The 23,073-nt window shown below is 37.4% G+C and overlaps 1 protein-coding gene and 1 pseudogene across 1 annotated transcript in view; both read right to left on the reverse strand.

Moving 5' to 3' along the window:
• The window catches only part of MIB1 (mindbomb E3 ubiquitin protein ligase 1), a 135,023-nt gene that overhangs the window by 102,964 nt on the left and 8,986 nt on the right, over window positions 1-23,073 (reverse strand). The window contains exon 2 of the mRNA XM_032293220.1: window positions 939-1,110. Within this exon, the coding sequence (XP_032149111.1) occupies window positions 939-1,110 (172 nt within the window). The remainder of the gene's footprint in view (window positions 1-938; window positions 1,111-23,073) is intronic.
• On the reverse strand, window positions 12,726-13,549 carry LOC116561445 (annotated as a pseudogene).

Consider the following 23,073-nt stretch of genomic DNA (forward strand, 5'->3'; position numbering starts at 1 on the left):
TCAGACTTCGGAAGATAACAGGGCACAGTAGGAACTTTGGTTGACTCAAAAGCATGATCAGTCTAAAGGGTCCAGTCTAACTTAATTTTAATTACAAACAAAAGACAAAAATAACTAGTTATTTTTGTCTTTTGTTTGTAATTAAAATTAAGTTATAATTACTCCGTTAATAAGTGGCAGGACTATGATCTATACCAAGACAGTCTGACTCCAAAGTCTATTTATCTACTCCTACTCCTAGCTGCTTCCCTATGACTGGTTGGATTCTTGCTCCTTTGCATTATCTGTATCTATATGAGAAGATCCCATGCCTAAAACTCTGCACCCATTAACAATGAATGCTCCTCTATCATTGCTCCTAAGACACTTAATACATATCTCTAACACAATCTAAAACATCAACTGACAATCATTGATTCATTATTTCCTTTAATTTTGTAAACTCTTTAACACTACTATGTGTGTTATTCATCTTCAAATGTCCATAAACATAGTAGATGCTGTGTAGTCCTAACAAATGCCTAATGACTCAATCAATGGGCCCTACCGTTCATCTGGTATCAATTAACAGACCAGAAGGCAGAAGAAAATAATAACAAACTAGAAGGCAGAGTGAGAAGAGCAATTATTTTCTTTGGATGCCCTTGTATTTCAAATGTACAGTAGTATTTGAAATACAAGGGCACCCAAAGAAAGCACTTTAAGTCAGAGAAAGAACAGTCCAGATTACCTTGGAAAAGTACAGACAGCACCATCTTCACAGTGCTCTTCTCTTATAATATGGCAGGTTTGGTACACTTCTACCCTGCTTTTTGGTACCTCCTGTTACTAAACCAACTGTCAGAAGCTATTTGCTAATCCTGTTTTTAAGGCCCAGTAATATAAAACTTGAATACAAACAAAAACCCTCATCTGAAGAAAATAAGGATTTCCCCTACCTCTCACTTCCTGGTGTAGTAATTCGGTAAAAGCGATGTCTTAAATGATGTTTATCTCCATGGTAACACACTGTGCACAAATCATAATTTGTACACTCTGCACATTTCCATCGAATGCCAATGATTGGTTGCTGGCGGCAGGTATCACACATCGTTCCATCATGCTTGATGCCTATTAAAACAAGGACACCAAAAAAAAAAAAAAAAAAAAAAAAAAAAAAAAAAAAAAAAAAAACAAGGACACATGCTTAATCACACATCTTTTATTTGAATATTATTCCATGTGAGAAAAAATAAGAACAGAACATTTTACAAGAAAGTCTAATAAATTGGGAAATAACATTTCAAATTTAACACACAGAGCTTCAAGATAATGGATCTCAACTATTTTAATCAGTGCAAATTACAACATTTTCCCTCTGCTCCCTTTTTCATCAGTAAAGAACACATCTCAGTAACTCTTTCCTCATTCTCATCTACAAACTAGAACTTAAGTTCAATGCAGAAAAAGAAAGAATCCTTTATCACTAAGGAGATGTTTCAAACTACAAAACCTCAGAAATTCTTGGAAGAATTTTAACTTATTTTCTAGGTAAACAATTACTCCAAAAGAAAAGACCATTTTACCCTCATATCATGGAAACAAACTATCAATTAACTTAAGCATTTACCACCCTTACATATTGACAAGGGTTTTATCCCCTTAGCGAACAAGAAATAATAACCTTTAGAAAAAAACAAACATTTGGTAAAATTATCTCCACTAAAATTAATCACATGGATTAATGAGACAGACATTAGAACTATAAAAGGTACCAATATAAGTAATGAAAATAACTTTCATTTTCAGGTGAAATAATTGGGGGTAACACTCCTTTACTACTCTATTGTTATATTAATATCACTTATTCAATAAATTAAAACTAGGATTTTTTTTTCAACAATGTGTGGCTTGTCAACATCAGTGTCACTACTTTATAAACACATCCTGGATGCTCAATGCTGAACAAAGGCTGTATTATCTGTGCAAAAGTGATACTCTGGCCAGGTGCAGTGTCTGTAATCCCAGTACTTTGGGAGGCTGAGGCAGATGGATCACAAAGTCAGGAAATCGAGACCATCTTGGCCAACATGGTGAAACCCTATCTCTACTAAATATACAAAAATTAGCTGGGCATGGTGGCACATGCCTGTAATCCCAGCTACTCAGGAGGCTGAGGCAGGACAATCATTTGAAACAGGGAGTCAGAGGCTACAACGAGCCGAGATCTCATTACAGCACTCCAGCCTGGCAACAGAGCAAGACTCCATCTCAAAAGAAAATAAAAAAAGTAACACACTCTCCTGGATTCAAGTTCTGACTCCATCTGCAGCTATTTTTATGCCTTTGAAAGGGTCATTTTATCACAAGTATTTAATTTTTTTTTCCAAAATAACTGGAGGGAGATAGAGGGGCAGTAAATCGGGATTTAGGTAAAACAAGATTAGCCATGCTGAAGTTGGGTCATGGGTACATGGGAGTTCATTACATTATCTTCCTCTTTGTATCTGTTTAGAAAATTTCCATAATTAAATAGAAGAAAGGAGCCCTTTCATTCTCACAACCTCAATCCCCTTTGGAGAATGTAATATATTCTTTAAAGGTGAGACAACATGTTCTAAAAATCGAATAACATGCTATATATGTAAAAATAAAGTACAAAAGTGGTCATATTACTAAATAATATACTATTGCTACTTCCTGATAAGAAGAAAAAAAAAAAAAAACCTATGTTATTCATTATCTATATTCAGCTAACCAGATTCTAAAGGGCCAAACTTGAGTATATGCCTGTTTTGAAAGAAAGGGAGGGGAAGGCCAAGGATCAGGAAGTAAGAGGGAGGGAAGGCAGGAAGGAAGGAAGCAGGGAAAGGAGGAGGAAGAGAAAGAACACCTGAAAGAACTGGGATACCTAGTGGATTACAAAAAAGCCAAATATGTTTTATGCCCAATACCAAATATGTTTTATGCGCAATCCTTCTACAGTATCCTGCCACATAAATGCCTGACTGTAGGGACAGAGAACAGCAGACATGAGCATCTACTGATTCATTCAGAACTGTTTCTTTATTCCTACTGCAGGCATTCCCTCTGCTGCTTTCAAATAACACTGTTAGAGCCATGTTTACACCATTGCACTCCAGCCACAGCAACTAAGAAAACTCTAACAAAAAAAAATATATATCACTCCCGCTGTAGTGTGAAGAAAAAAGATATGAAAAAAGTAAAAGTGCCTAGAGAAAGGGACTCAGGTTAAAAGAAGTTCGTAGCAGTCGAGGTAAGACAATGGTAGCTTAAATTAGGGTGATGGCAACAGTAGAAACTGAGAGAAACGGGCTCCCGAGATATTTAGGACTTGGTAGCCATGGGTCAGAAGACAAAAGATGTAGAGGATATAAATGAGAAAGTCTAAATGAGATCATTCAAGAGAAAACAGTTTAAGTATCAGAGATATTTAGCAATTAAACAATAAACTGAAATCCAGAACTGCTCTGCTTAAAAACAAGAAGAGAATCACCAACAAAAAATAAGTAAGAGCATCTAATTTAAAAATGCAAGTCCATCCGGGCACGGTGGAACGTGCCTATAATCCCAGCTACTCGGGAGGCTGAGGTGGGAGGATCACTTGAGCCCAGGAGTTCTGGGCTGCAGTGTGCTATGCCAATCAGGTGTCCGCACTAAGTTCGGCATCAATATGGTGACCTCCTGGGAGTGGGGGACCACCAGGTTGCCTAAGGAGGGGTGAACTGGCCCAGGTCAAAACTCCCGTGCTCATCAGTAGTGGGGTCACGCCTGTGAATAGCCACTGCACTCTAGCCTGGGCAACATAGCGAGACCCCATCTCTAAAAAAAATAAAAATAAAAAAAATGCAAGTTGAGGTCTCCACTGATAGAAACTCGCCTGAGAAAATAAATAGGAAAAGAATCAGGAAGAGTTCCACAAAAATGATGGATGAGTAGATCTTTCAAAGAAAGGAAGAAATCACAGAAAAGCAGAATATGTTCAATGAACCAGGAATGACTTTGCTTAGCAGGAACATGCAATACAGCCAGAGACTTGGAGATAAATTATAGTCAGGCTAGAAATTAACAAGATCAGACACGATTCCTAACCTGTATACAATACAGTATTTAAATTGCTACCTCAAATGGTAAAAACAAGCATATATGATTTAAGAATTTACTTGTATAACTTACTATCCACTTAATATTCAAAATCAACTTAAATACTCTGGGACCAATATTCTCATCTATAAATTAAGAAAACCCTTTCACATGGAAAGAGACATTGTGAGGCTAAATTGTTAGAAAGTCCTAGAAATGGAAAGAAAGTGATAGGTAAAACACACTTTGAAAAACTTTAAAGCAAAATATACATATAAAGAACTGTACTGGACTTCATCTTAACATAGATTTAGTAAATAAATGCACTAGTCATCTATTTAAATAATATCATAATCAAAATCATCATCTATCCCAGACAGCTCTGCAATACTTACACAGAAATCAAAGAGCTTAATAAAAGTTTTCAATTTTTCAGAGACTGTATATGGGGAACATTTAATTATTCATCTATGAATTAAAAGATTAAAAGAAATAAAAACTTCTAAATAGCAATTTTATACCATACTACTAAAGTAACTAAAGTAATTTAAAAGTTGGTTTCTGTAGATTTGCTTAGGTTCCCTCATGTTTTTGTTTTTAAAGTGACATACATGGCATCTCTGATATTTATACTTCATGTTAAATTCTCCTATTCACTCAGCTGCTTCCTAAGATTAATATACACTCAGTGTAAAAACTTGGAAAACCACAAAGGGTAATTCCATCAGCACATCCAGGGAATTATCTTTCTAGCTTTTATATATTACAAGTATTATGCAATTTAGATACAAAATGTTCATTGCAATTCCTTGAAAACTACTTTATAAAATGATATTTTATCATGTCAGTAATAATTCTTCTACAACAGGGTTTAATAACTGCATAGAATTTCCTTCTATGGATTAACATAATTTACAAATAATAGTCCCATATTTTCTTTTTTCTTTTTTCTTTTTTTTTTTTCAGATGGAGTCTCACTCTGTAGCCTAGGCTGGGGTGCAGTGATGAAATCTCAGCTCACTGCAACCTCCGCCTCCCACATCCCCATTCAAGCAATTCTCCTGCTTCAGCCTCCTGAGCAGCTGGGATTACAGGCACGCACCACCACACCCAGCTAATTCTTGTACTTTTAGTAGAGACAGGGTTTCACCATGTTAGCCAGGCTGCTCTTGAACTCCTGACTTCGTGATCCACCCACCTCGGCCTCCCAAAGTGCTGGGATTACAGGTGTGAGCCACTGTGCTCAGCCATTAGTCCCATATTTTCAACATTGGTTATATCAACTTTTTGTCTATCCGCCACAAACAAATTTCTTTGAATGTGCCTTTTTAAAACATTGAGGGTAGGGTCAAAGTCTTTGAAGGCATTTGAAATACTCTGTAAGTGCCTTCTATAGAGACTGTGTCCATTTATATTTCCCTTTCAGCAGTATCTGACTGGCTTTCTTGACATATCTTTAGCATGCACTGAGGCAGTATTTTTAATCTCTGCCAATTTGAGAGGAATAAATTGGTATTTCTTGTTCATTTTCTTTTTTAAATTATAAAATTAATAACACACTTATAGTAAAACTTTAAACAACCCAAAAGCATAAAGAACAAAATGTGAAAGTACCCCCGCACCATGCACTCCCACCTATCGTTAGCAGTTTGGTGAGGGTTTTCAGATTGTTTTCTGGGTACACATTGTCTATGTGTGCTCTCATCGGCATGTGTATGACTTCTGAGATTTGTTTCATACTTAGAAAGACCTTCCTCAAAATGGTAAAATATACTATTCAACTCTTAACTAGCACTTTTATGGTTTTCTCAGCATTGGCTCAGAGCTCCCTGTGCAGGCAGGGTGTGAATCCTGAGAGGGGAGAGAGTGATAGACAAACATGGACAGACAGGCAACATCTGCCTTGTCTTTCGTGACCAAACCTCAGAATTCACAGTGTCACTTCCTCTATAATCTATTAATTGAGGTAGTTACAAATGTCTACCAAGGTCCATTGGGGGAGGGAAGCAGCCTCTTCAGGTGGAATGTCACTGTCTCCTAAGAACAGCATGTGGGATGGGATGAAGATTGGTGTGGCCATCTTTGAAAAATGCCATCTGGCATGCCTCTCCTCCATTTTAAATACACACTTGGTTTTCCAGGAATAGAACAGTGTATAATGCCTATACTAAATGGGGGTATACTTGTATTTCAGTATTAAAATGTGAATTTTAAAACACTCACTAAATGGATTGTTATTGTTGGCATTTCTCTAAAAATGGTAGTTTTATGAAAATTTAATATTCAGTTTAATAGCCCTGCACCAATTATGACAGTTCTTCAAAATCTTTTTCTGTTTATGAGTTTCATAATTTACCTTTTAAAATATAAATAAATAAACTCTGAGGTATAATACTTTTGTACCTAACTTTGTAAACTTTTGATATTTGTGTTAAAAGCAATAATATAGAAATAACTGTAGAATTATTTTTCAAAAATGAACATTACATGGAATTGATTACATATGGATTTAAAACAGCCTCATTGCCATATGCCTGAAGTTAGAGTCTAATAACCATATATCTTAAGGAAGGCCAACGAAAAATATCATAATAGCAAATACCAATGATAGTAAATGTCCACACAATGGCTAAGTTTCTGAACAAGGTCTAAAATAGGTCTGATTTAGTTCCATCATCACAAAAAAGTAAAATGCCTAAACAAATCAGTATTTACTGCATAGTTAGAGGTTTATCCTGAATTCAGTGACTGACTGTGCAGCTTTTCAAATGTGAGTTGATTGATGAAAGACATAAGGAAAATGTATCCCAACTTCCCCACTCAACAATACGAAAAAACAGTCCAGTTTGCAACTACTGCCTCATTTACATATTTTTCATTTCTAAGTTCATTTTCCACTACATACAATGATAACAGTCATGAGCTCATAATCTACATATAGGCTTTCTTGAAAAGGAACCATTTAAACACACAATGACAACTGGTTAAAAAAAAAATCTATAATTCATGGTTTTAAAGAATACTTCAGGAAAACCATTAATGCACACAAAAGCATATCTAAATCCTTTCTTGGTTCCCACAGTTCAAATGCCAACAAAGCTACTGAACAGCTGTGAAACAGACTAACACTAAGAATTGAAAAATGTAAACAAAGCAACCCATTCTACTATCAAAATGAGCACTATAGAATTTTTAATGAGAATACAACTAATTGACTTTAAAACAAAAGTTGATACTTAAAGAAAACATAAAACAGAAGGGCATTAAACAAACAAGACCAACATTTTACTAATCTCTTACTTTGTGGTAGCTTTTTTGTTTTTCTTACTATACCCACCCAATTCATTTTCATCTAAAACCATTAGCCCTAGCAAGAGTTTTTCCTTAAAATTTTTATTTCATAAAATTTAATTCCCTAACTGAATCTATCAAGTTCTTTTTTTTTTTTCCTTTCTATAGAATACCATATTACCCTAGGGAGTTAATGCTCTTTTCCTTTGCTAAGCTTTATGAAGACATCTGCCACCGTTAAATGAACCACCTGATGACAGCTTTTGACTCATTCTACTAATACTCAAATGACCATCTGCTCTGAGTTTTAAGGGCATCTTGCCTGAATTTAATAACTTAGAGAATCTGTATAGATGAAGTCTTTTTGTTGGAAAATTTAATAAAAATAGTAAAACATGTTGCTTAAGATTAATAACTACTTTCTTAAGAGACCCAATTAAAATAGCTCAAACTCACAAAATACTGATTTATTTAAGTAAAATATTAAATTTCTGTGTAGAAATGATGGCTGAAAGAGAAAAGCAGAGTTTTCACTATAAGCAGTTCAATACATACAAAGTGCTTCAACAACAAAACAAAAATCTCTAAATTATCACTTTGCATAACAACAAATGGAAAAAGTCAACAACATAATCGTTCAATAACAACAGAATGGATATACATATTAGGGATACAATGGAATATCTAAAATGAGTGTTCAACAGCCACGCAATTCAACATGGACATACCCTTCACCAAAATGCTTAATTTTTCAAAATATAGAATACATACAAAGTGTTGAAAGTAAATATATATTATTTACAAATATAGAAAAACGTATAATATAAAGAAACCCATGGGAATGATAAAAACTAATTTCTGGCAGTTGGTTACCTTAGGCAAGGAAGGGAGGGAATGCAAGTGAGAAATACTACACAGGGTTTTCAAATGTATTAGTAATGTTTTGTGTCTAGGGGGATTGGTTATATTACTGATTTATTCACTTGCATATATTAAATATTAGGTAACAAATTTTAAAACTTAAAAAAAAAAATTTCTACTAGACTAGTATGGTGCCTAGCTATACCCTAAACTTTCCCAAATTCTAAGATTTCACCTAACATTAAAAAAAAATTTACAAGTTGGCCAGGCACCGTGGCTCATGCCTATAATCCCAGTACTTTGGGAGGGCGAGGTGGGCGGATCACAAGGTCAGGAACTGGAGACCAGCCTGGCCAACACAGTGAAACCCTGTTTCTACTAAAAATATAAAAATTAGTTGGGTGTGGTGGCATGCGCCTGTAGTCCAAGGTACGTGGGAGAATCACTTGAATGTGGGAGGTGGAAGTTGCAGTGAGCCGAAACCACCCCACTGCACTCCAGCCTAGGTGACAAAGTAAAACTCTGTCTCCAAAAAAAAAAAAAAAAAAAAAAATTACAAGTCATTAACCATTATTAAAATGTAATTAGTTATTGTGACATAACTGTTGATGTCATGCAACAAACCAAGAAATTCTAATTTATGGATTCATTCAACTTTAACCCCAAAACGAATGTAACAAAAAGTATGAGAGACTAAGGAGGGTTAACCAACAGTCCATCTTATTCTCTCTGCACATCAAAATACTTAACTGTTTTAGAAACTGCCTCAACTCTAATTAAAATTCCTAATGAGGGCAAAGCCTTTGTGACCTACCAGCTGGTTGGTAAAGTCCACATTCCTTACTCTTGAGAAATACTAAATTAATGAAAATAGGATTGTTGTTATTAATAATACCAGCTACAATCTATTAGTACCAAGCTTGGTTCTTTACACACATTTTTTTGTTGTTGTTAAAAGACAAGTAAAATACTGCCTTATACATCTTTATTTCTGAATGATATGGTCTTTTACAGACACTGCTTGCTGTCTTTCATTACATAAAGTTCTGAAATACTGGTATTCTTTTAAATAATTTGAGTCTGCTGAGACAAAAGGTAAGTTTTGTAGCAGCAGAAAGACTGTTGTACCACAGACATAAAACAATCATAGAAAGTGATTATTGGTTATTAAGAAGAAACATAATTAAGCTGAATGTGGTGGTTCACAGCTAGGTGGGTGGATCACCTAAGGCCTGAAGTTTGAGACCAGCCTGGGCAACATAGTAAAACATTGTCTCTACTAAAAATACAAAATTAGTTGAGCATGCAGATACATGCCTGTAATTTCAGCTATGTGGGAGGCTGAGACAGGAGAATCACTTGAAGCTGGGAGGTGCAGGCTGCAGTAAGCTAAAACCATACCACTGCACTCCAGTCTGGCAACAGAGAAAAACTCAGTCTAAAAAAAAAAAAAAAAAAAAAAAAAAAAAAAACCCAACCTTCCGAAACAACTGAATTCTGAAAAAGTATATAGGCACTGCATATTCCATATTTCCTACATATAAAAGATGCTAAAAGCAGTTTCTTAAACTGAAAGTAAAGGAATTCGAGAAAATAACACATAATCAAATAAAAATACATTATTCTCAGGGAAAGATATGCACATACAAAAAAACTGAATCTTGTGGCACTGCATAATGGTGCAGAAAACATTTTAAATTATTCTCTAGTATTTGAAAAATACAAGTACAGAAATCAGAAATATCTGTTAATGAATATACAATGTAAAAATATAATTACCATGGAGAGGAAGTTTGCAAAGAGAGCAAATATATATATATATATATATATAATTACCAACATCAATGATAAATGTTAGGGCATATGTAAGAAAAAAATTTTTTTATTCAACTGGAGTTTATTTTGAACCAAATTAAAAATATACTGGTTGTTTTTTATACAGGTTTTATGTAACCCCCAAGATACCACTAAAAAAAAAAAAAAAAAAAAACTGTACAGATACACAAAAATAAATTAGGAATAAGTAAAAGCTTATCAATACAAAACTCTAAAGACACAAAACAAGACAGAGAGGAAAAGAGAAACAAAGATGCAAGAATCCAATAAAATAATTAAAACTATAACGCTGTCTTTCTCTTTCAGAAAACTATTTAAATACATATATAAAATTAACTTTTAAATCAAGAGACATACTTTCAATAAATAAGTTTTTTAAAAGTTTAAAAACCAAGATCTACCTTTTTTTTTTCTACAAAAGTTAATTGAGATCCACTGATTAAAAAAAACACTGAAAGGGGCTAGATGGAAGAAGACATTTAATGCAAATATTAATGAAACGAGAGCATAAGAAATCAAAATATTATGCAAAATAATATTATGCAACCTAATAATAAGCAATATTATACATCTTAAGTCAAACACTCACATTTCTTAAATGTACTTCAAGTCAAAATTCCAAGGAGACAAAAAAGGACATTAAAACTTACAGATTTAGGTCAGGCAAAGAGGCGCATGCCTGTAATCCCAGCCCTCTGGGAAGCCAAGGCGGGCGAATAACGAGGTCAGGAGTTCGAGACTCACCTCACCAACATGGTAAAACCCCAGTCTCTACTAAAAACACAAAATTAGCCAGGCATGGTGGTAGGTGCCTGTAATACTAGCTATATTGTAATCCTAGGTAATATTGTAATGATGTTTATCTTTCTCAGCGCAATCTACAGTTTTGTTTTTTTTGTTTTTTTTTTTTGGTTTTTTTTTTTGAGATGGAGTCTTGCTCTGTCACCCAGGCCGGAGTGCTGGGCTCTCAGCTCACTGCAACCTCCATCTCCTGGGTTCAAGCAATTCTCCTGCCTCAGCCTCCCAAGTAGCTGGGATTACAGGTGTGCACCATCACACCTGGCTAATTTTTGTATTTTTAAGTAGAGACGGGGTTTCACCATGTTTGGCAGGCTCATCTTGAACCGCTGACTTCATGATCTGCCCGCCTGAGCCTTCCAAAGTGCTGGGATTACACATGTGAGCCGCCACGCCCAGCTGCAATCAACAAATTTAATACAAAGTTTTCAAATTTCTCATTGCATTTTTTAAGAAATACAAACAGGCTGGGAGAGGTGGCTCACGCCTGTAATCCCAGCACTTTGGGAGGCCGAGGCGGGCAGATCACGAGGTCAAGAGATCAAGACCATCCTGGCCAACATGGTGAAACCCCATCTCTACTAAAAATACAAAAATTAGCTGCACGCGATGGTGTGCACCTGTAGTCCCAGCTACTCGGGAGGCTGAGGCAGGAGAATTGCTTGAACCTGGGAGGCGGAGGTTACAGTGAGCCGAGATAGCACTCCAGCTTGGCGCCTGGTGACACAGCAAGACTTTCTCAAAAAAAAAAAAAAAAAAAAAGAAAGGAAGGAATACAAACAGCAATCCTGAGAATAGAATCTCTACAGACAATAAAGTACCCAAAAATATTCAAAAAAAAAAAACAAAACAATGTTGGGGGCATTACAGTTCATTCCTGATTTCAAAACACACTACAAAGCAATTAAAACAATTTGATATGAGTATAAAGGTGAAAAGGTAGACTAATAAAATAGAATGGGCCGGGCACGGTGGCTCACACCTGTAATCCCAGCACTTTGGGAGGCTAAAGAGGGTGAATCACAAGGTCAGGAATTCAAGACCAACCTGACCAACATAGTGAAACTCCATTCCTACTAAAAATACAGAAATTGGCTGGGCGTGGTGAAATGTGCTTATAATCCCAACTACTAAGAAGGCTGAGGCAGGAGAATCACTTCAACCTTGGGAGGCAGAGGTTGCAGTGAGCCACGATTATACAATTGCACTTCAGCCTACTGACAGAGTGAGACTGCATCTCAAAAAAAATAATAATAATAAATGCAATAGGATGCAGCACATATATAAACTCTCACCCATATGGTCATATAAAGAATCATTATTTGCATACCAGTAATTATTTTACCATTGTTACTGAAAGCCAATAGGTAAAAGCAATGCAAATTTCTGTGACCAAAGAGTTCAGTAGATATAATTTGAAATATAAAAATACCAAAATATTTACTCAGTTTGCAAAAAAGCAGAAAATATTCAACGATAAAGGTAAATCTTGATACCATTATGCAAAATAAAATCAGCCAGCCACAAACAGAGATGTTATGAGATATATCAAGCAATTACTCTTAGAAACAGAAAACAGAATGGTGTTTGAAAAGTTCCAAGAAATGGGAAAAATTGGTAGTTGTTTAATATGTATGGCAAATTTTCCAGAAATCTTTTATAAAACAATGTAAACATACTTAACATGCCTGAAATTTATACTGTTTTTGAGTAAGCATCTTACTCTATCACCCAAGCTGGAGTGCATGCCACAATTACGGCTCACTGCAGCCTCAAAGTTCCAGGTTCAAATAGTCCTGATCTCTCAAGCAGATAGGGCCACACTACTATGTCTGGCTAACTTTTAAAATGTTTTATAGAGATGAGGTCTCCATATGTCTCTCAGGCTGTTCTCAAGCTTTTGGACTCATGCAGTCTTCCTGCCATGGCATCCCAAAATCTGGGGGTTCAGCTACCATCTCATGTCTCTTCACATTCCAAGGTTCTTTTCCTTGCTCCAGATAGGTGATCAGGTATGGCTTAAAGGCAGCAATACCCAGGAAGACCAGGTTTCTGTAGTTCTCTAACATCACATTTCTACATAAATTCTGCTGTGCAGTATCCAGGCATTGCCACTCCTGCAGACAGAATCCTATGGTCACATCCCTAAATGTCAAGACTCCCATTTCTAGGCTTCCAGAGTATCCTGGCATCTTAGCTGTGGATCTCCAGTACCAGCAGGTCACAAGGCTACAGAGGCTGGGCATATAGTAGCAGAAGACACAGGCTACACACATTTTATTTAGCCCTCCCGACAATTCTAAAAAGTAAGCAATTATTATCTCCATTTTATAGAAGAAGAAACTGAGTCTCAGAGAGGAGACTTGCCTGAAGTCACACAGCATTAGTAAGTGGCAGGCTCAAATTCAAACCCAACTGGGTATGATCACAAAGCACGGCTTCTTTAGGCACTTCGCTCTAGCAGGGCTTTTTGTGGTTTTCCTCCCCACCTAGCGTGGATCTTATTTAAAGAATAATTACATATCTAGGGCATCATGTTCCCCCATTCACTCTACTGGATTTAAAATATAAGTTATTAAATCCTATTTCACTATTCAAATATTTCTCAGATACATTTTAAAATGTTAAAAGACTGGCCAGCCAAGGTGGCTCACCCCTATAATCCCAGCACTTTGGGAGGCCAAGGCAGGTTGATCGCTTGAGGTCAGGAGTTCCAGACCAGTCTGGACAATATGGTGAAACTCTATCTCCACTAAAAATTTTTAAAAACGCACTCCACCCTGAGAGACAGAATGAGACACTGCTCGCTCTGTGGCCCAGGCTGGAGAGCAGTGGCACGATATCAGCTCACTTCAACCTCTGCCTCCCAGGTTCGAGAGATTCTCCTGCCACAGTCTCCAAAGTAGCTGGGATTACAGGTGTGTGCCACCATGACTGGTTAATTTTTCTATTTTTAGTGGAGACAGGGTTTCACTACGTTGACCAGGCTGGTCTTCAACTCCTGACCTCAAGCAATCCACCAGCCTTAGCCTCCCAAGGCACTGTGATTACAGGCGTGGGCCACTGTACAGCCCAAAAGACTGTCTTTTTTTAAGTTAATTTCAATAGCGTAGTTGAACTCTACACCATCTACTTGCAACCAACTCTTATTATGCATTAAGAAAACGTCTTGGCTGGCTGCAGTGGCTCACGCCTGTAATACCAGCACTTTGGGACGCCGAGGTAGGCAAATATCTGAGGTCAGGAGTTTGAGACCAGCCTGACTAGCGTGATAAAGCCCAGTCTCCACTAAAAAGACAAAAATGAGCTGGGCATAGTGGCAGGCACCTGTAATCTCAGCTACTCGGGAGAGGCAGGAGAATTGCTTGAACCTTGGGAGATGGAGGTTGCAGTGAGCTGAGATCGCGCCATTGCACTCTAGCCTAGAGGACAGAGTGAGACTGTCTCAAAAAAAAAAAAAAAGAAAATGTCTTGAGCTGCTAAAGGATTACATAGGAAAAAAAGAAAATGTCTTTGAAAGTGTTACCCAAAGTTTACAACTCCTTCATGTTTTTTCTGTTAGACAAATTATTCTTTTGGAAACCTCCACCAATCTATTACAAGTATGCATAACGCCACACACAGTCCAAAAGAAATAAGTTCTCAAAACTAGACATAAAACTGGCAATTTTAATAATGAATTTGTTTATATTTTTGGCATTCTTTTATACAGAAGTAGAAAATTAATGACGTGAAACATAAAATTAAGAAAATACATTGTGAAACCAGGCACAGTGGCTCACACCTATAATTCCATCCCTTTGGGAGGCCAGGGAGGGCAGATCATCTAAGGTCAGGAGTTCGAGACCAGCCTACCCAGCATGGCAACACCCTACCTTTACTAAAAATACCTAATTTGCTGGCCACAGTGGCGTGTGCCTGTGATCCCAGCTGCTCAGGAGGTTGAGACAGGTGCATCACTTGAACCCAGGAGGGGAAGGTTGCAATGAGCCAAGATCGCGCCTCTACACTCCAGCCTGGGCGATAAAGCAAGGCTTCATCTCAAAAAAAAAAAAAAAAAAAAAAACGTCATACATTTTGAAATAACTGCACTACTGGTAAAAACTCATTATTTGACTTGAGAAGCAGAACACCTGTATGTCTTGAACTACTTTGATTTCATTTTACAGGTGACAAATGAAGGCTCAAAACTGGGGGGAAAAAATGACTGACAGACCAGGATTTGAATCTCCACCAACAACTTACTTACTTGTGAAGTCTTGGGCAAGTTAATTTCTCATGGCCTATTTTCTCACCAATAAAATGAAGCCTAACAAACAACAATGCAATAAAGCATTCAATGCCTGACACATGACTAAAGCTCAGTAAATGTTAATCCATTCCCCTAGTTAATAGGCTCACTTGATAAAATCCTTGATTTCCCGACTCCTAAGCTACTGCCTTTTCTACTATCCCCTGCAAAGAAACTGGAGGGTGAGGGATGAGTAAGGCACCATCATGTAAAATATTACAATTCAAAGCTCTCGGGATTCACTAACACTAGCCCTGCAAAACTGCCACAAATCAAACAATAATTTATTTTAATATTAAAAAGTCCCTGCTCCATTTCTTGTTGGTTTAGGAACAAAATTATCATCAAGATGATAAATCCATCCCTGAAGGAAACCAAATACTCTTATCCTAAATGTGCTCTGAGAATATAAATGAATTCTAACCCAAGCAAATATCCACAGAAGCAAATCTGCTTTTAAAAAAGTAATAAACATATAAATAAATAAATAAGTATTCCAAAGCCAAAAATGAATGTCTGGACTATCTGCTGTTTTCCATTTCTTATGACATTCTAGACTATCTGCTGTTTTCCATTTCTTATCTCCTCCACTAATTTAAATACTACCTTATCTTGGTCATGTTCCACAAGTTCATTTTATAAGAGTCAATTGTTTAGAATTCAGAACCCATTTTCCTTCAGAAACAAACGTTTAAAGATAACTTAGGTACCAGACTAGTTCCCAAGAACCTGTTTACACTACATAGAGCTAATCTACAGGCGTACAAAGATTAAAAAAAAAATGTTGTGTTCCTAACTCCATCTGAGGAAATGGTTAAACTGCCATAACTACATTTCCAGACATGATAAGAAAGACAAGCTAAATGGTGTGCAGCCGTATGAAAGTATGTGAGTAAGGAAATGGGTTTAGAAAGATGAGGAGGAATGTTCTAAAAAAGCTGTTTTCCTTCAGGTACTTGAAATGCACAAGCTCCTGTTTGATGACTTAAAGCAATGGTTTCCAAAAGTGAGGTAAATGACTCAGGAGATACAAAAGATGACCCTTTGACACTCAAGAGAAAATCACTTATCTATCCACAATCCCTTATTTGTAATTCCAAAATCCAAAAAACTCCCAACTCCAAAACAGTTTTTTTTAATGTTAGCAGCAAACTCATTTAGTGATAAATGCTCATCTGAACAGACCAAAAGCTACATAAAGAACATAGTCTTTATCCCCTTAGAAGTATTCCTGTGCTGCAGAAGTATTAATGTATTTATCTATAGGGTGTAGCTGCAGATCTCAAAGTACATGTTACGTGTTACACAGCAAACATACCATATAATGCTAAAATCCAAAAGTTTATAAACTAAGTCCCAAGCATTCTGAAAAAGGTATTGTAGACTTCCCTTAAAACTTCTACTTTTGGCCAGGCACGGTGGCTCACGCCTGTAATCCCAGCACTCTGGGAGGCCAAGGCAGGCAGATCACGTGCTCAAAAGATCAAGACCATGGTGAAACCCCATCTCTACTAAAAAATACAAAAGTTAGCTGGGCGTGGTGGCGCATGCCTGTGGTCCCAGCTGCTTGGGAGGCTGAGGCAGGAGAATTGCTTGAGCCCGGGAGGTGAGGTTTACAGTGAGCCAAGATCATGCCACTGCACTCCAGCCTGGCACCTGGCAACAGAGCAAGACTCTGTCTCAAAAAAAAAAACAAAAAAAAAAACAAAAAAAAACTTCTACTTTTATATTTATTTTTTCCTAAAAATAGAAGAAAGAAATTAAGTTTCACACATTGTAAATTAGTCTATTGACAATAACATCCTAGTGCGTCCCTGGAAAAAAATCCACACATCACACATCACACCTGGAACACAAGGTATGCTGAGGGTCAGTGGGAGTCTGAGAACATGAGGAAGTTAACAAAGGTCCTCTGCATTATACACCTCTGGCATATTAGCACATGCTGCAGCTTTTGTGTACCTACTTAGGCATATTTGTGGAGTATATCCTCATGATACAAAACAAAATGTCACTGATTACCTTGAAACAGAGTGCTTAAAAGAGTCAAAATTAAGAATGAGTTTCATTTTTTCTTTTACAAAATAATAATAGTGTTGTTTTAAAATTGTACACTTCTTCTGATAAAAAAAATAATTGTTGCTGATACACCACTTAGAAATTATTTTTTTCTAATAACACCTATTGAATCTGTCCCTTCCAAAGAAAAGTGACATCTGACAAATGTGAAATGCTTTCCCAAAGAAACTAGAGGGAACAATGTGAAAACTGATTTTGGATGTTGGAGCTGTTTCCATCATTACATTGTTCTTAATGCTGAAATGATGTGTGGTACCAACAAACTCATCTGCATCCTTAAAAGATGATAATGTTTTACTTTACTTTAAATTCAACAGATTTTTAATTCACTTGTTCAATATACAAAAATGAATGCCTTCCAATTTAGTCTATAAGAAATGATCCAAATCAGAAAAGATGGGAAACAACCAGCTAAATTTCAATAGAAATTTTTACTTAATTGGTAAACAAGATAGAAAAATAAGTATCAAGATTTAGTAAACACATTGTATTAGAATCCAATCAGAAAACAGAAACCACATAATACACCACCCCTAGAAGTGGGGAAACAATGAAAAAAAATGACTTAAAGATGGGGCCCCGAGGAACTAGGATCCAGACCTTTAAAGAGGTGCTGTGACCAGTTGGTACAGGTGTCCCTGAGGAAGGTACAGAGTCGTTTTGCTGTTGTTGGAAATACAGCAGAGTCTCCTTATCCAAAGGAATACTTTCCAAGACTCCCCAATGGATGCCTTCAACTGCAGATAGCACTAAACCCAACTGCTGCCAATTGGAATACATTTCTGCTTACACGTTCCACCCACAAATTTAATGCCTTTTCCATCTTAACTAAGCACTTACCATGCACTGTGGCCCTAACTTTTGTAGTTTAAGGTGTGACAGCAAAACTAATATGAATTCTTTTTCTTTCTTCACAATTTCATGGATAGATGGTTCATCACTGTAGATCCCAGAATCCTCAGCATAGGGCTTTCTTCTCTTTCCTTGAGAACTTTCACCTATTTACTTAAAGGATGCACTTGATGACTTCTCTTTGACCTATCTGAATTGCCAACATCACTACTCTTCAGCTTTGGGGCCATTATGAAATCAAACAAGGGTTACAGGAACACGAGCCCCACAATACCATGACAGTTGATCTGATAACAGGCAGCTACTAAGTGACTAAATGGGTGGGAAGAATAGGCAGTGTGGGGATGCTGGACACAGTAATGATTCAGTCCCAGGCAGGAGAGTTCATCACACTATTCAGAATACTGTGCAATTTAAAACTTATGAATTGTTTATTTCTGGAATTTCTGATTTTATATTTTCAGACCATGGTTGACCTCAGGTAACTGAAAATGTGGAAAGCAAGACCATGGATAAAGAGGGACTACTGAATGCAGACTAGAATCAAATACTGATACGGAAATCGACATCCCATTCCAGCCTGCTGGGTAGAACAATATCAAACAGGAAGAGCAAGTCAGATCCCCAATCCAGCCGTCCAGTCTCCCTCTAGTGCCTCCTACGGGCAAAGCCAACAGGGATCCAACTGGCAAAGGAGAAATACAGTGTGCAGAACCAATCCAGCCTCACAGGGCAAAGATGAGGGTTAAGAGGTGAGGTTAATAACCAGCATACATCCATCAGAAATGTACTTCTTGGCCAGGCGCCATGGCTCACACCTGTAATCCCAGCACTTTGGGAGGCTGAGGTGCGTGGATCACCTGAGGTCAGGAATTGGAGACCAGCCTGGTCAACACGGTGAAACCTTGTCTCTACTAAAAATACAAGAAATTAGCCAGGCTTGGTGGTGGGCACCTGTAATCTCAGCTACTTGGGAGACTGAGGCAGGAGAATCGCCTGAACCCAGGAAGCGGAGGTCACAGTGAGCCGAGATCGCGTCTCTGCACACCAGCCTGGGCAACAAGAGTGAAACTCTATCTCAAAAAAAAGAAAAAGAAACATACTTCTTTTATTAGACTCTATGATCTCTCATTGTGAGGTCTTCTTTTTAGCTACAGCATCCAGTAAAATTAAGAACTGAAACAAACGAAACTTAGACTTGACTTACTATTAAACTAAAATTTTCAAAAATAAAATCAAATTGGTCTCATCTCATTTTAAAATATATACATATATACACACACACATATATATAGATATAGATATATATATAGATATATATATATAGAGAGAGAGAGAGAGAGAGGGAGGGAGGCAGGCCGGGCGTGATGGTTCACGCCTGTATTCCTATCACTTTGGGAGGCTGAGGAGGGTGGATCACTTGAGGTAAGGAGTTCAAGACCAACATGGTGGAACAATGTCTCTACTAAAAATACAGAATTAGCCAGGCGTGGTGGCAGGCACCTGTAATCCCAGCTACTTGGAAGGCTGAGGCAGGATAATTGCTCGAACCTGGGAAGCAAAGGTTGCAATGAGCCGAGTTCATGCCACTGCACTACAGACTGGGCAACGGGCAAAACTCCGTCTCAAAAAAACATAAATAAAAATAAAGAATATTTTCAGAAACAAAATACTAAAGTATCATTCTGAAGGTTTAATCCTTTCAGTCCATCCATCCTTTTTCTACATAGTTTTCCATAAGTAATTTTTTAGTCTTTCAAAAATTTACATTAAAAGCACAGCATTGAGGCAGGGAGGAGGCAGGGAAAAGAAAGAAAAAGCACAGTCTATGTTATCCCTTTGTTGCTTTTTCACTCAACATATATTTAGTAAACATACATCTAATTCTTCCATTTTAACTGCTAATATTTTCCTTATTTATGTTTTCGTTAGTCTATGTATGAACTTTTAATAGTTCCCCAATTTTGTTTTTAACAAACAACATTGCAATGAATTCCTTCATACATATCTTTATAAATATGTGCCTGAGAATCTCATGAACATACACCTGGAAGATGTTTTCAGCTGCAGAACATGTGTTTTGTGTTGTTGCTTTTTCGTTTTTTTAATTTACAAGATGTTGCCAAATTGCTTCTCAAAGTGGTTATATAGATTTACTCTACCACAAGTCTTAGAGAGTTGTTTCCCTATATTCTTCACTAATATACACTATTATTAGATTTTTAATTTTTGTTAATTGAATTGAAGTGAAAAGATATCTTTGTTTAATTTGTATTTCCCAGGTCACCTATGAGTTAGCTGTATGAATAGTTATTAGCTATTTAACATTTGAGATTCTTTCAAAGACAGAGGAATATTTATTCTTAAATTTATCTAATCCATATATTTCCTAGATAAAGGAAAAAGACAGCTGGCTGGCCCAATTCTAACTGCTAACTGAAAATTTTCTCCCTTACCAGGTAATGTAATTATCCACAACCACATACAAACATAAATATTAATTGGTCAATTTTCTTCATTAAAAAAAAAGTTATACAAGACGTACCATTTCAGTAATTTGAACACCAAGTATGATATGACAGTTGTCACATCTTCTGCCAAGGGCAGAGATTAGCCTCAAGAGCATAGCTGGGACTTTGAGCCAATGTATTTGGAATAAAGAATAAAAGATAGGCTGGCCACGGTAGCTCAGGCCTGTAATCCCAGCACTTTGGGAGGCCAAGGCGGGAGGATCAACTGAAGTCAAGAGTTCGAGATCAGCCTGACCAACATAGAGAAATCCCATCTCTACTACAAATACAAAATTGGCCAGGCATGGTGGCACATGCCTGTAGTCCCAGCTACTCGGGAGGCTGAGGCAGGAGGACTGCTTGAACCTGGGAGGCGGAGGTTGCGGTGAGCCAAGATCGCATCATTGTACTCCAGCCTGGGCAACAAGAGCAGAACTCCATCTCAAAAAAAAAAAAAAAAAAAAGAATAAAAGATAAAGAACCCAAGAACTACCACAATAGTAAAGGTTGACCGGCTCAAGCTGGAGGATCTGACAGCCTTATATGAAGCTCAATTACTTACTTTAACAACAAAAACTCTTTCATGGGACTAATAGGTTTTCTTACAAGAAGCTAAATATATATAATAACCTACCTGTGACATATTGTGTACACACATACACTCCCAAAAACCTATTAATGTTCAACAATCGTATTACATTAAGTTAATCAAATAACCATAGCATGAACTAGCATAGGACTTTTCCTATCCAACATTAAATGCTAGAACAGGGAGGCAGTTCTAACAGTAGAAGATTTTGAATCTAATATTGTACATACAACGAAATTATCAGTCAGGTTTGGGGGTAGGAGAGACAGTGTGGCAAAATAAAGCAATTTTCAGGGCTGCAAGGACTCAAACTACGAGAAAGAAAGAAAAGAGAGAAAGGAAAGGGAAAGGAATTTTTCCCCAAAAAAATGAGAAGGGAATGACATGAGATATAGTGAAGAAACAGTAATAAGAAAGAACTACAATTTAAATCCAATTAATTATTAATAATATAACTGTGAGCTGGGTGCGGGTAGCTCATGCCTATAATCCCAGCACTTTGGGAGGCAGAGGCGGGCAGATCACTTGAGGTCAGGAGTTGGAGAGACCAGCCTGGCCAACATGGTGAAACCCAGTCTCTACTAAAAATACAAAAATTTGCCAAGCATGGTAGTGCATGCCTGTAGTCCCAGCTACTTGGGGGCTGAGGCAGCAGAATTGCTTGAACCCAGGAGACGAGGCTGCAGTGAGCCAAGATTGCTCCATTGCACTCCAGCCTGGGCAACAAGAGCAAAACACTGTCTCAAAAAAATAAATAAATAATAATAATAATAATAATAACTGTGATGTTTGATGCAATTTTAAGAGCAAGTCTTTTTCTTTTTTTGTTTCCTGTTTGAGACAGGGTCTCACTCTGTCGCCCAGGCTGGAATGCAATGGCACAACCTCAGCTCACTGCAACTTCTGCCTCCCAGGCTCAACTGATCCTCCTGCCTGAGCCTCACCGCCAAATAGCTGGGACTACAGGCATGCATCACCATGCCAGGCTAATTTTTATATTTTTTTGTAGAGACAGGGTTTTGCCATGTTGCCCAGGCTGGTCTGAAACTCCTGGGCTCAAGCAATCCGCCCGCCTCGGCCTCCCAAAGTGCTAGGATTACAGGCGTGAGCCACTATGCCCAGCTAAGCAAATCTTACAACATAAAAAGGAGCACGTATTTACAGGAGTATGGTGGGGGAAAGACGGCAATGCAAACAAAAATTTGGGACTAATTTTCCTGAAAATTTACATAAAACAATGAAAAAGGTAAGAAGTATGGGCAGGAGATGGCCGGGCCCAGTGGCTCATGCCTGTAATCCCAGCACTCTGGGAGGCTGAGGCGGGTGGATCACCTGAGGTCAGGAGTCCAAGACCAGCCTGGCCAACGTGGTGAAATCCCATCTCCATGAAAAACACAAAAATTAGCCAGGCGTGGTGGCACCTGCCTGTGATCCCAGCTACTCTGGAGGCCAAGGTGGGAGAATTGCTTGCACTTAGGAGGCGGAAGTTGCAGTGAGACGAGATCATGCCACTGCACTCCAGCTTGGGAATGAGACTCCATCTCAAAAAAAAGTATGGACAGAAGTAATTAAAGAGACCGTTTAGTTTTCTACACGCAAAAAAAAACTGATTTTTAATGTTTGTTAAATATTAAAAAGTAGTAATTAGCAGAACAGAAAAAAGGTGGTAAAATTGAACTGATTAGAAAAAAAAAAACACACAAGAAAACTGGAAAGTTAAAATGGTACCCATAATCACAAAAAAATGTATCAGTTGCCATAATACATATGAACTAAATTCCTCTATTATAAGACAAAGGTCCCCTCCCCTCCCTTCCACAAAAAAAAAGACAAAGGTTCTCAAAGTCAGTGAAGACAATATTTAGCCATGTCATTTATAAGGG

Source organism: Sapajus apella, unplaced genomic scaffold (assembly GCF_009761245.1).
Source record: "Sapajus apella isolate SASKATOON/1434 unplaced genomic scaffold, GSC_monkey_1.0 scaffold29, whole genome shotgun sequence".
NCBI lineage: Eukaryota > Metazoa > Chordata > Mammalia > Primates > Cebidae > Sapajus > Sapajus apella.